This window comes from Cetorhinus maximus, chromosome 11, assembly GCF_964194155.1.
Source record: "Cetorhinus maximus chromosome 11, sCetMax3.hap1.1, whole genome shotgun sequence".
NCBI lineage: Eukaryota > Metazoa > Chordata > Chondrichthyes > Lamniformes > Cetorhinidae > Cetorhinus > Cetorhinus maximus.
Genome location: NC_135889.1, coordinates 65126972 through 65141811, shown reverse-complemented (window position 1 = coordinate 65141811; position 14840 = coordinate 65126972). Strand labels below are relative to the sequence as shown.

The following is a 14840-nucleotide window of genomic DNA, read 5'->3' as shown; positions in this document are numbered from 1 at the left end:
CACTGAATATCCAACTAACTTTGGACTCCTTCCTATTATTGCCATCTATTTCCTATTCCTATTTGCTATCACGTTTTTATGTATCTGATTTCTATGTAACTAGATCTATGTAACTTGCACTCTCTCTGCATCCATTCACATGCTCATTTGGCTTCCGATCCAGACCTGAGCCCTTCAATCTATTTCCACTTTTGCACTTTCTTTTAAATTCTTTTCTGTTTGTCCCTCCTAGACTCTCCTCTATTTTCATACCTGCTTTCACTTCTCCAGTCTCAAAGTACCCTGCCCTCTCAATTCTTACCCCAATCCTTCAGTACTCCTCAACCTTTTTGCTCTCTTGCTGCGGCCCAGGCTCAACACCGTTAGGTAAGTCTGCAGCTTTCCGCTGTGCTTTTTTTTTGAACAGCTCACCGAGGTGTTTCGTGCTGGCTCATTACAAACAGAACCCCAATTGCCCCATCCCACTTTCTTGACAACTTTCTCACCCAATGCTCCTGCTGAAGTATAATCTTGTCAACCTTCTTCCCATCCAACTCACCCCTCCCAATGCTGACCCTGTGGGTTCTGCCAACAGATCAGCTCTCACCATTCCTCTGTGCATCTCCCTCCAGAATGTGTGTTTACTTGTGAACAAGGCCCTTGCCATCCATTAATTTATTTGGATTATTGCATCAACATCATAGCCTTAACAGAAACCTGACTGAGGGGTACTGACACCATCCCCCTTAATGAAGCCTCACCACCTGGCTACATCTTCCATCACTCACCCTGTCAAGGCCACACAGTGCCGATGTGGTGCTTATCACAAGATCAGACCTTGTCCTATTCTTCTGGCACTTTCTCCTCCTTTGAGCATCTCACCTGTTCCACCTCTTTCAAAATCATTGTTTTCTGTATTGCCCTTCCAGGTATGATAAAAATGTCACCAGCAAGGTTTCTTCACTGTTTTCCTCCCTCAGCCTCTGCTCCAAACAACTTCTCAACTTCAGTGATTTCAACCTCCATCTCAACTCATGATGTTCTCTCACCTTTGCGTTCACTACCCTCTTATCCTCCCTAAATCTCTCCCTCCATGTAAATTCCCCAGCCCATATTCACAACCAGCCCCTTGACCTTGCCATCTCATGTAGCCTCAATACTCCTATTGTTTCAATCACAGATAAGGCCATCTCTGATCTCTTCCTTGTATCACTCACCACCCACACCCCTTCCTCCCTCCATATCTGTCTGTGGAAAAAATTATCCCCAATTCTCTTAAAATTGCACTTTCAAAATCCCAACTATTTAGCCTTTTGTCCTGCATTCGCCACAATATTTCTGCAACTGCTGATTTATTCACCTTTGATGAACCAGTTCCCAATACAACCATTACTCTCTTCCACCCTTGTTGTTCCCCCAGTATGGCCCTCATCTCTACCCACTTAAGTCCATGGGACACAGACTTGAAAGGATATGAAGGACAACTGTTTCAAGTCATTGACCGCCAGATTTGGCTACACCACTTAACAAACAAATGGCTCCTACTCTTGTCTGCTAAAACTGCTCACTATTCCAGGATCATCCTAGAATGCAAAGATAACCCCCGGCTTCTTTTTCCCACTGCAAATCGTCTTCTTAAACCCCTCTCATCTGTCACCTCCGCCCTCACCTCCAACAACAAGTGCAAGGAGCTTATGGACTTCCTTGTCACTAAGACTGAAATTTTCCAATCAGCTGCCTCTGCAGGGTGTCTTCCATCCACTTAGCCCATCTTGCCAAATTTCCTTTAATGTTCCCCCCTGTCCTAGCCCTGAACTTGCATTTTTCTCTTGTTTCTCTCCTATCTCCCCCTCATGCGCTCTCTGAACTCATCTTGTTCATGGTACCCACCTCCTGTTCCCTTGATGCTATTCCCACTAAACTGCTCATCACCCAACTTCCCCTCCTGGCCCCCATGTTAGCCAATATTGTAAATGGTTCTCTTTCTTCAGATGTTGTCGCTCTCTCCTTTAAATCAACCATCATTACCCTTCTTCTCAAACAACCCTTGACCCCTCAGTCCTTGCAAACTACCGACCCATCTCCTACCTCCTTCCTCTCAAAAGTCCTTGAATGTGGTATCACATCCTTTCTCATTTTTCCCAGAAATCCATGTTTCAATCGCCTAACCAGGTTTCCTCCTATGTCAAGTGCCAAAAATGACTCTTCTTTTAAAAAAATTCTTCTGTGGGATGTGGTCATCATTGGCAAGGTCAGCATTTGTTGCCCATCCCTAATTACCCTTGAACTGAGTGGCTTGTTAGGTCATTTCAGAGGGCGGTTAAGAGTCAACTGCATTTCTGTGGGTTTGGAGTCATGTCGGACAGCAGTTTTCCTTCCTAAAAGACATTAATGAACTAGATGGGTTTTGACAACAACTGATGATCATTTCATGGTCACCATTACTGAGACTAGCTTTCAATTTTAGATTATTAATTGAATTTAAATTCCACCAGCTGCTGTGGTGGGATATGAACCCATGTCCTCGGCACATTAACCTGGTCCTCTTGATTACTTGTCCTGTGATATTACCACTATGCTTTCATTTCCCCAAACTCAAAAATGACATCTTATGTGATTGTGCTAAAGGTAAACTTTCTCTCAATGTCCTTCTCGACCTGTCTGTAGCCTTTGACATGACTGACCACACCATGCTACTTAATGCCTCTCCACTGTTCAGCTGAGCGGGACTGCTCTCACCTGGTTCCTTTCCTATCCACCTAATTATATCCAGAGAATCAGTTCAACGGTTTCTCTTCCCACTCCTGCATTGTTACCAAGGATCCATCCTTATTCCCACCCCCCTACCACTGCTCATCTGTAAGGTGCCTCTTGGGGACATCATTCGAAAGCACAATGTTTGTTTCACATATTTGCTAAAGACGACCAGCTCTACCTCACCACCACCTCTCTCCCCTCCTTCACTTTTGCTAAACTATCAGACTGCCTATCTGACATCCAGTACTGGATGAGAAGAAATTTCCTCCAATTAAATCTTGGGAAGGCTGAAACTGTTGTTTTTTTTCCCCACTCCAGCCTTTGATTCCCAGCTACTGACTCTATCCCTGTCCCTGAAAACAGTCTGAGTTAAGCCAGTCTATTTGCAATCTTGGTGTCACATTTGATCACAAGATGAGTTTCCAACCTCATATTCACACTAAGACTGCCTATTTCAACCTCCATAACATCGCTCGACTATGCCCCTTTCTCAGCTCATCTGCTATCGAAACCCTCATCCGTGGCTTTATCGCCTCTAGACTTAACTATTCTATTGCATTCTGGATAGCCTCCCGCAATCTACCCTCTGTAAACTGTTGGCCATCCAAAACTCTGCAGTCCGTGTCTTAACTTGCATCAAGTCCCGATCACCTATCGGCCTTATGCTCACTGATCTGTATTGGCTTCTGGTCAAGCAACATCTTCATTTTAAAATTCTCATCCTTATTTTCAAATTCATCCATGGCCTTGGCCCTCCCTATCTCTGTAATCTCTAGCCCCACAATCTCTGAGAAACCTATGCTCCTCTAATTCTGGCCTTTTGTGCATTCCCAATTATAAATGCTCCATCATTGGAGGCTGTGCTTGCCTAGGCTCAAGCTCTGGAATCCCTCCCTTCAGCTCTCCACCTCTCTACCTCGCTTTCTTCCTTTAAGGCACTTCTTAAAACCAACCTCTTTGACCAAGGTTTTGGTCATCTGACCTAATAGTTCCTTATGTGGCTGAGTGTCATACTTTGTTTTCTCATTGTCCTGTGAAGCACCTTTGGATGTTTCATTATGTTAAAAGAGTTATATAAATAGAAGAAGAGTCATACGGACTCAAAATGTTAATTCTGTTTCTCTCTCCACAGATGCTGTCAGACCTGCTGAGTTTTTCTGGCATTTTCTGTTTTTATTTCATATTTCCAGCATCCACAGTATTTTGCTTTTATATAAATATAAGTTGTTGCTACTGTTGCTGTAAGCAGTGCCTTGACGTTTTACTCATGAAAGGTGCTACATAAATATAAGTTGATGTTGAATAAAAGACCAACATTTTTGAACCCCCTTTGGACTTGACCCATCTTCTGCTCAGTGGGCTTGGTGGGGAAGCCACAACCATTTCCTTGCTTAAGCCCATGGTTAACTAGCAGTCAGGCCACAATGAAATCATTGGAGGCTGATCTTCATATTTAAAGAAGGACCATGGTGGTTTAGAGCAGCCATTTTTCTCTCCTGTTCATTAGACTGGTTAAAATCATAGCCTGTAGGACTGGCAAAGGATGTCAGCAGGTGTGTTCCACAAGTAACTTTAATTGCCTGCCTGGTTTCTGCCCCTATATTTAATGGTTTTAAAATGGTTTATAGTTTACTGCAGATTAATCCTTTCTAGCAGTAAAACTACACCTACTAAACAAGGTAATACAAGACTAAAGTTTGATGTTGCCTTGCTTACCACATATACATGTCTTTCTTAATTTTCTGCACAAGTTGACTGAAGACCATCAAAACATGCTATAAGTTATATCCAATAAATAAGGTATGTCTTTAATTTCACATTTTGCAAAGATAACTGAACATTTGTCTTAATTTTATCTATTCCAAGCTATTAGTTGGATTTATGATCCAGTTCAGATTAGCATAAACTAGAATTGCTACACCAGTCATTGCTGCAGCATTTCCCCTTCCTTGCTAGCTCCATCATCATCCTAACAGTGAATGCAAATAAAGCAGCTTTTATACTGTTCTTGCTTATGCATAGAAAACAGATGAGTATGTGGATGGAGGGAAATAATAACTTTGTGCAAATGCTCAATTACCCATGGTCTAGCATATTAATTTACATGTGTGCTCTGCAAAGGAAAAATTGTGACATGTAGCTCACTCCAAATGTTGCCTTACCTTGCATAATTGGATGAGCTTGAGGCTGTGTTTCACTTGGTCGTAGTTGATTCACTACCTCATCAGAAGCCTGTAAAACAACAACATTTTAAACAAATCAAATTTACCAGAAATCATGTTAAACATCAATGAGGATTATAATGTTCTTTGTCTGATTTCAAAATAATGCCATAGGTGGACAAAAAATACAGACTTTGATAATAGGCATGCACAATAATCCAAGTCAGTGCTCCAAAATAATTATGTTTTCAATAATTAAATCTAAATAATTTTATCAAACTTTTCTAAAAGAACAAATTGTTCTCATTCTCAATCTGTAAACTGATGTGACAAGTGGAATGACATCACATACTTGCATCAGAAGTTGAAAAACTATGTCATGTATTGGATACATGTAAACAAGATAAAACAAAGAAATGGCTATTAAAGAAGGCTGGTTATGGTCTTACAATTAGTTTGACTGACTTGATTAGATATTAGCTGCAGAATTAAAATAAACAAATGCACCTGTACTGCATATATATTTCTATTGTTAATCTAGTGAAAAGAATATGACTGACAATAATCGTTTTTGCAATTAATTCTGGTTATATTTTCTGAGTAGAATGATTTGTATGAAAGGGTGAAGACTGAAACTTGCTATTTTCACCCCAATATCTGAATCTCGATGTTTTGGTACTAACACACTGACTTCCTCTAGATTTAATCTATATTTTTAAATAAAAGAACAATAGGAAAGTATTAATCCGTTTAACATTTCTAACTACATACTCCAAAGGGTTTTACCTTTTAATCTTACATATACTTAGCAGAGTTACTGGCAAATCTGTACATTTTCATTTCATCCTTTCAACATCAAGTGGTAAGCAGCAAAAACTGGATCATACATCAAAGACTATGCGGGGCTCCAAGTCACAGAGTGATTCTTCCATTTCACAGATTGAATTCAAGCAGGATATCAAAGTGCTACCAAAGAACCTCAGGTCTTTACAGAGAAAAGGGCTTTAACATCTGTAGAATGTGAAGTGCAAGACAAATCACCTCAGGGAAATGCTAGCGTTTATTCACAGCAGCAAATTTCCAGCCTTTTGATTCTCTTATTCACTGTACCACCCTGTCTCTCCACAGAACCAGTTCTATGCAAGCAGCCTTTTGTCTCAAAGACTTCAAACATTGCTGTAGTGGTTTCATGTTAAGATAGTTCAGCAAAGCTGCTCTGAATACATCTCAAACCTGCACATTTAGGTTTTTGAAGTGCGAGTGTGTGTGTGTGTGTGTGTGTGTACAATTACATTAGGACTATTTAATTTTACCTTTTTATCTTCCTCATTCTTCTCATCAATGTTATGAGTTTCATTGTAACTGATGTGGCTGCAAAAAATAAACAGAAATGTAAAGGATTCAAAGGTCAAAGGAATATAGTGAAATATAAAAAATATATTGTGTATGTAACAGAAGAACATCCAATGCCACATTGATCAATAAGTTGCTACTATATATGCAGAATTTCTGCCAGAATGGCTTTGCTGACTTCATCGAGAATAAAAAGGATCATTGATGTGGCACAATTTACATCAAAAGCACACCATATGCACTGAAGTCTTTGCTGATCAAACTGACTTTTTTAATGACATTCAGTCATAAGTATACTGGGTATTGCATTTATCAGTCATACATTACAATAGGTTGAGGTGAGTTACTTTCTAGTATACTGAAAAACAGTTTATAACAAGTTTAGCAAGCAGACTTAAATGATCATTTCAGGGAGAGGTGGCGGGAAATCGTGTAGCTCAAGCCAGGCATTCAAAAATAGCTCTAAACAAAATCGGCTGTGACTTGCACTGACAGGAAGCTTCATTTTTGTTTGATGTTCCAGTGTTTACATACGAAGAGCAACAGTGATTTTGAGATTGCTTATAAATGAAGTTTAATATAAAACCTAATTTTATCTTTTTTGCCATAATATGTTTTTCTCACTGTTGTGTCAATCAGCATGTTGTGTGTTGTCAGAGCCTGGACAATGACAGGCATTTTTATTTAACACTTTGAACACTAATCTTCATTGTAAAAAAAATCTCATCTGCCCAAGTTGTTATCTCCTTGCTGGTGTATGGTTTCACAGATATCGGCCACCCTCCAGTGCAATGCCCAAGTTGACTGGATGGGGAGGGGATGGTATTGTAGCCAAGCTTGTTCCCATTTGACATTCACATATGTGCATTTCTAGCAGGAGTTGCTGCATCATATGTATGGGACCATACATGGAATCACTGTCTGATTATCATTCCTGTAACCAAGTGTACTGATGTAAACTGTAGCAACTCCACTGTTGCACCAAGTTGAGTTTAGCTAGGTCCCACACCTTCCTGATTTGGACATACATCATTGTTGCTGGGTTAATATCCTGGAATTCATAAACAGCTTTGTGGGAGTACAAGCATCAGAAGATTCAAAGGACTTCAACTGCTGAAGGCAACCTACCACTACCGTAACTAGGGATGTGCAAATTGCAACCTTGCCACCTTAGCCCACATCCCAAGAATGAATAAAATAATTCTGCAGAGAATTGAACTTCATTGTTTTGTATGACTCATATGTGTTGCTAGATCAAGTTTTGAGAAATAAATAATTAGGTTGGTGAATTAATAGTGACCCTTATATGATATTGTTTAAGGTCCAAATAGAAAAGTAAAAAGTTAGTACAAAAGCAAGGGATTGGAGTGGGGCAGATTTTAGAAAGATGAGGTGTTAACTAGCTAGGGTGAGGTGCAAAGAATAATTGGCACACAGGATGAGACATTACAAAATGGAAATTGCAAAGGTGCAGAATACATAAATGCCACTGAAAAAAACAGACAACTTCAAGTTTCAGAGTACAGTGGATAAATATATACATTATAAACAAACTAAAATTAAAGATGTGGCCTATAGGTATGATAAAATAGGATAAAATAAGGAATGGTTAAGTGAGGAATAAGGAAAGCAAGGCACAAATATATAGAGAAAATTTCAAAAATTCTTAAGAACAGTGAAGTATTCCACAAATATATATATAAAAAGAGATTTTTAAATTCCAAATTGGATTCCTTAAAGAAGAGGGTAGCGATTTATTAGAGGATAATCAGAAATTAATATAGATGTTAACAAGCACCTGATATAAACAGAAAAAGTATTAGGGAAGAGGTAAATTCTGAATGGTTAAACGTGAGATGAAAGATATAATAAATAAAGTGATGATATTAGAAAAGTTAAAGGAGGACAATATCCTGGGACCTGACAGGATGCAACAGAGGGTCCTGAAGGAAATGGGCAAAGAGATGATGGAAGCCCTGGAAATTATGGGCTGGATTTTCATCCTGGACGTGGGTAGTGGGAGTTGTGAAATTTCCTGACTTGGCGTGCCCGCTTTGGGAGAAAGTGCCTGCAAAGGCGGGATTTTCATTCTAGGAGGCGGGTGCTAATTGGAGTCCACCATCTGTGGAAGCAGTTCTGAAGCAGCCACAGGGGCTCACGAGTGTCGAGGTGGGCTGGTTAAATGGCCCACTTCGGTGCTCTGAGACGTCATCTCAGTTAGGTTCTCGACCCGTACACTTCCTCACCCCCCCCATACACTCTCCATGCCCCATCCATGTCAACTTATGCCTCTCTCCCAGCCATCATACCCTCCTGCCAACTTATGTGCCTCCACCCGCCCCCAATGGCCCCTCGCACCCTCCATGCCAGCCTATGCCCACCCACCCACAATTCCAATCTATGGCACTTCCAATCCCATGCACCCAGTATGCAATCTGTACAGAACCAATGAACCCTATAGTAAAAATGGCATGTGTGGAAAAGCTTTAATAAAATAATTCATTCATAACTTTCTTCCAAAAAAACTGCTTTTACTGCAGCCCTATAAAAGTGTCAATCATTTAGACCTTTAAAGTATCAATAGCAGAAATTACAAAAACTTGACACCCCGATCTTGTATAAATAAACATTGCATAATTGACAAAACAGGTCTAAGAGAAAGAGCTGTCAATCAATAATGTTTCCCTTGTACACTTATGTTTCAACAGAATAATGGATGTGTGTGACTCCAGATATCTATCTTTCTGTTAAAACAGCTGTACCCAAGGGAAAATATTGCTTGATTGACAGCTTTTTCTCTTAGATCTATTTTGCCAATTGCACAATGTTTATTTAAACAAAATAGAGGTGTCAAGCACTTGTAGTTTCTGCTATTGATACTTTAAAAGTCTGGATGATTGACACTTTTAGCTTTTATGGGGCTGTAGTAAAAGCAGTTTTTAAAAGAAAGTTATCAATGAATGAATTTTTAATGTATTTTTCCCACACATCTTACTGTTATCAAAAGGTTCATTGCTTCATTCATTGATTGGGTGAATAGACATAGAAATACCATAGGTTAGCATGGAGTGTATGAGCAGCCACTGGGGATGGGTGGGGTGGGGGGGCATAGGTTGGCAGCAGGAGAGTCATGGATAAGCCCTTTTGAACTTACCTTTCAAAAGTTACCTCATCCAGACTATGGATCCCAATCTTCGGAGAGGCTGTGAACCACAAGTCCTTGAAAAGCTGGCCTGACCCCACGAAAATTGCAGGAGGCTAGGAGGTGTCTATCCCTGCAATGGAGCCTGTCAGGTCAGAGTGCAGGGTGTGGGATCACAACCCGCACCAGCCCACACCTTATCCCATGCTGACAAAAACTGGGGGCTTTGGCAATGGGGCCAGGAATCCTGGCCACAATTTTTAAAGGTCTGCGGAGTCTCCTCAACTCTGTGAAAACCCAGCCCTCCATTTCAGAGTTCTATTGAGAATGAATGTGTAGGATGCATTGGCAAGAAACTAATGTAATATCCATTTTCAAAAAAGAGAAACAAAACTAAGCTGGGTAATTGCAGACATAAGGTTAACATCTATGGTAGGGAAAATTCTGCCATCTTTAATTAAAGTTGAAATGCCTAAATATCTAGATGCTGGGAAAATAATTTGAAGCAACTGCCACAAAATTCAGGAATGAATAATATGCCTGACTAACCTGATAGAGTGTTTTGAGAAGGTGATATATATGGTGGATGTGGGGAATACTGTAGATGTGATGTACATGAAAGCCTTAAAGGTATCACACGGCAGAGACTATTGGAGAAGACTAATGGAGCTTGAATTCAGTGAAACTGTAGCAAATTGGAATGAAATCTTGTTCCAAGGAAGAATGCAACGAGCAGGGGCAGAATTTTCTGCCTGCAGGGCGGGTGGGCCCGACCTAATCTCCGGCGGACGGGGAGCTGATCCCTCTGGAGAAGCGGGCCCTGCCGCCATTTTACTTGGGCGGCCAATTAAGGCCCACCCAGCATGACGTCTGGCGGGAAGCGCTATGCACTTCCTGTGCGGGCGGTGGGGGGGGGGGTATTCCCCAAAAGTGAGAGTGCGCTCTTTCGTGCATGTGCACGAAAGAGCGCACATCTCCCTGAGGCAAAGCGCTGCCTCAGGGAGATCGCTTACACTTCTAAAAATATGAAAATTAGAAAAAAAAATTCCCTAACATGTCCCCCTCATGTGACAATGAGATGGGACATGTTCATAATTTACATTATAAGTTTATTAAACTATTTAAATCCCTACATGAAACCTCATCCCGACGGTGGATGAGGTTTCATGTTTTTCTATTGCCCGCCGGGGCTCCTGGCCTGCCCACCAACCTTAAGGTTGGACGGGCAGGTCCTTTAATTATTTCAATGATCCTGTCAATGGCCTCAATTGGCCATTGACAGGTCAGTGGGCGCACAGCTGATTTGGCTGTGCATCCGCCTTCCTGAAAAATTAAATGGGGCTGGATGACGTCGGGGGTTCCCCCTGACATCATCCTGCGTCATTTTATGCGTCGGTGAGCGGGCCCCGCCCCCTGCTCGCCATTGGCAAAATTCTACCCTAGGAGTTTCTCAGAGTGGATGGAGGTGGTCAGTAGTGACTCTCAGGGACCTGTTCAGGAACATCTTCTGTTCATTGTGTATCTCAATGATTTGAATATAGGGTAAATGGAGTTGGGTCTAAATTTGCAGAGAATACTAAAATAGGAGGCATAGCAAACTAATTCTAAGCTCCAAAGGAAGTTACAAGGGTGTATTGATAATATCGTGGAATGGGCAATAAAGTGACAGATGGGATTCAGTATCAATAAATGTAATGTGGTACATTTTGATTAATAAAATTAATAATACTTTGAGTGGGTGAAAGCTGGGTAATGTGGATCAGCAGAGAGATTTGTGGTTCAAGTTCACTAGTCTTTAAAAGCAGATCTCAAGTGGAAAAGGTCATTATAAAGTCAAATGGAATAACTGGGTTTTATGGAAAGAAGTATAAAATATAAAAGTTGAGATGTATGATGAAGTTATATAAAACCTTAGTAAGATTACAGTTGTGAGTGCTGTATGCAGCTCAGAGATCCACAGTATAAGAAGATTTCAAGCAATAAAGAGGGTATAGTGCAGATTTACTAGGTTCCTGCCTGGTATAAAATATAAATGTTGGGCTGGTTTTTGTTAGAATAGAGGAAATTAAGGGATGATTTGACAAAGGCGTTTAAATTTGAAGGGATGGAATAGAAGTTGGTGAATTGAAATGGCCAGCGGTAATTGCTGCGCGGACCACCTGCGCTTAGTCTGCAAACATGACCCCGGCTTTCCTGTCACTTGCCATTTCAATTCACTGTCTTGCTCTCATGCCCACATTTCTGTCCTTGATCCAGTGAAGCCCAACGCAAACTGAAGGAACAGCACCTCATCTTCCAGTTAGGCACTTTACAGCCTTCTGGACTTAACATTGAGTTCAACAACTTCAGACCATGAACTCTCTCCTCCATTTTGATATAATTTTTCCCCAACCCCCTCCCACCACAGGGCCTGTCTGTAATGTGTTATGTTTTGCTTTCAGAGAGCACTGATTCTTGTTCTGCTATTAACACATTCTGCTAAATGACCTTTATGCCACTATTAGTACCTGCTTTAGTCTTTAACACTATCATTACCATTCCCTTTGTCATGGATACAAGACATTTTTGTCAAGTTTTTCCTGAGCTTCAACAGTATAAAACCCATTACATTTATATCTTGATTCAGCATTGATGAAGAATCTTACAGACTTGAAATGTTAACTCTGTTTCTCTCTCCACAGATGCTGCCAGACCTGAAATCTTCCAGCATTTTCTGTTTTTATTTCAGATATCCAGCATCCACAGTATTTTGCTTTTATCTTACTCTTTGGAATCTCCTTCCAAAATGCATCAATCTCGTAATCTATTCAAAACCTATCTTTATGACCAAATTTCCAGTCACTCTTGTTAATCTCTCCTGCTATAGCCACCATCCATGTCCCTTTGTATTTTAGGCACCTTGAAACCTTTTTATGTTAAGGATATGAAATAAATGCACTTTATTGTATGAGACTGATTTCTGAACTTAGACAGTTAAGCTATAAGGAAAGGTGAACTTATCTGAGATTTACTCTCTTGAGGAGGGTGGCATCTCTCAGTGTTTCTGATATATAGCAATAAATGGTTGACTTTGTGGAATGCTAATTAACATACATTATGGATAGGGTTAATTGTTGGTTCATATGAAATCTCACCTCTATAATAGGCACGAGTAATAATTATTGCAAAAAAAAAACCTGACTTGCAAAGTCTTCTGAAAACGAAATTATTTCTGGCTAAACCAATTTGAGCATCATTACTTAGTATTTTCAGGGGATGAACTTTGCACGGGATACAACATTTTCATAAAAGTAGTCCATAAAACACAGCAGCAACATGATTTGTGCCATGTTAAACATGCTTGGAAATAACACCTATAACTCACCTTATTTGTTCACAATCATTGCTGGATCCACACTCTGTGGTCTGGAATTCTTGCCCTGTTGCCAATATATGACTTTCTTTCATTGTTTTATATTGTTTGCGAGCTAGATAGCCCCTGACACCTGTAAAAGATCAGTATAAAATATTAAAGCTAATTTTAGGATCATATGTTTAGTAAGATAATGTAGTTTAAAGGCCTGGCATATACAGGGTTAATGTGGGACTGGGTATAATACCTCCCACACAGTGATGTAAGGCACATGACCCAGACCTAGGGTCAGTGTGATGTTGGCCAGAGACATGTTAAGACCTAGGCATGGAGATAGCTGCTTGCCTGTACCCTTTACTATAGATACGTATATTGTTACAAGTAGTTAATAAAGAATAGCTGTTAACCTACTGAAGACTTCTCTAAGAGACACCATTCTGTAACCAACAGCCTCCCAACATGTTGGCAGAAAGGGATCAAAAGCCCTCAACCTCGTTAAAATGCTGAAAGACTTGAAAAAACAAAAACTTCAACAGAAATTCTGACCTCCCAACAGAAGCTGAAGATGCTGAGAAAATTCACCAGAAAATGCTCAGGAGAAAAGAGCCTGGAAGCTGAAGACAGAGATTTTTACTGAAGCAGAAGATTCCATTGGAAGTCCAGCTTCAGAACACAGAGTCCACAGAGCCTGCAAGGGTGAACTAAATCTTTTAAAGTTTCAGGCTGCAGCTAGTCCTGAGAACTCTTTCACTAATTAAGCATCAGAAGTGCCACTTGAACGAGGCCCATTGCTAAAACCTGATTTGCCAGTCAGAGCCCCAAACATTACAAACTTGTAAGATAAAAATAAAATAATTAACTAAATCTCTCAAGAATGTCGTGACTGTCCTCTGGGAAAACAGCAAGCTCACGTCTAAGTTTGAAAGCCTCGTTACTTGGAAAAGCAAACTGCTGAACAAAAGAAGTTGGTAGACAGCCGACCCAGGCAGCGATTGTTCAAAATTTTCCTTCAAGAAGCGCGCCATCGCCATTTTGTGGAGCCCACCAAAACCAGCAAATGTGGGAAATCCTTTGTCACAGTGAACAATGATGCCATCTTGAAAGCCTGTAAGCTCTTAAAGCTGTACCAAAACTTTAAAAATCTTGAACATGGATCACAATTCAACACTTCCAACTCAATTTGAACCAACCTAAGGCCCAGACAAGTCACATAATTGGGGTCTTTAGAGAAAAACACTTTTAAGATACAGCATTGCTTCTGGTTTAAATAAAAAGTCAGAATAAGAGGAAGTGAACACACTTCTTTACTCTATAGGGTCAATTGCATACAACATCATTGTAAGACAGGGTATTGATGAGTCATCTGCCAAATTTGAAGAGGTTTTAAAATCTTTTGACATTCATTTCAACTTGTGAAACAACAAAATATTGGAGAGAGCTAAATTCAACAAGAGAGTCCAACTGCCAGGGGAACCTGTCGATTCCTTCACAAATGATCTCTACAGGATGGTGGAGGGGTGAGTATGAAGATTTAAATTCTGAACTCAGAAGAGACAGATTAGTGGTGTTTGTCACAGACAATTCACTTCTGACAAGCTAAATATGATCTAACCCTAGAGAACGCAATCCAGATAGTTAGACCGTCTGAACCCCACGAGCAACAAAGGACAAACTTAAGGGAAGAGAATAAAGCAAGGAACAGAAGCCAACTCACAGTCCAGTTTATCAGATCACAAAGACACAGGGACAATCCAAGCCAGGGAAAGCAATTCCTGAACTGCTCTGCAAAGCGCCCCCACAGGAGAGATCAGTGTCCTGCGAGTACAGCCCAATGCTTCCACTACAACAGGGTTGGACACAATGGCTAACTGCAGGTCAGAAAGACACAGAAACCCCAGATGTAATCTGCAAAGTTGAGACCGAAAAACTGGCAGACACAGAACCATGCTTCTTGGGTGAGATCAAGGATTGTGATTCTTCATTTTGAAACGCTGACATCCTTGTAAATGGTCATCTAACAAATTTTAAATTTGATTCAAGCGCTAGTGTGACAGTCCTGTCAGTCAAGGAACCATGGTTCAAAGACAAAAACAGA

At 40.5% G+C, this 14840-nt stretch overlaps 1 protein-coding gene across 11 annotated transcripts in view; it reads right to left on the bottom strand.

Moving 5' to 3' along the window:
- myo3b (myosin IIIB) overlaps window positions 1-14840 on the bottom strand; it is a 655750-nt gene that overhangs the window by 110675 nt on the left and 530235 nt on the right. For all 11 annotated transcript variants that reach the window (XR_013577968.1, XR_013577969.1, XM_078552132.1 and 8 more), the window contains 3 exons: window positions 12758-12878; window positions 6212-6269; window positions 4899-4968 (listed from right to left, as the gene is read on the bottom strand). Coding sequence is in view for 9 of the 11 variants with exons in the window: in XM_078552132.1 (XP_078408258.1) it covers window positions 4899-4968; window positions 6212-6269; window positions 12758-12878 (249 nt within the window). In the remaining 2 variants the exon portion in view is untranslated. The remainder of the gene's footprint in view (window positions 1-4898; window positions 4969-6211; window positions 6270-12757; window positions 12879-14840) is intronic.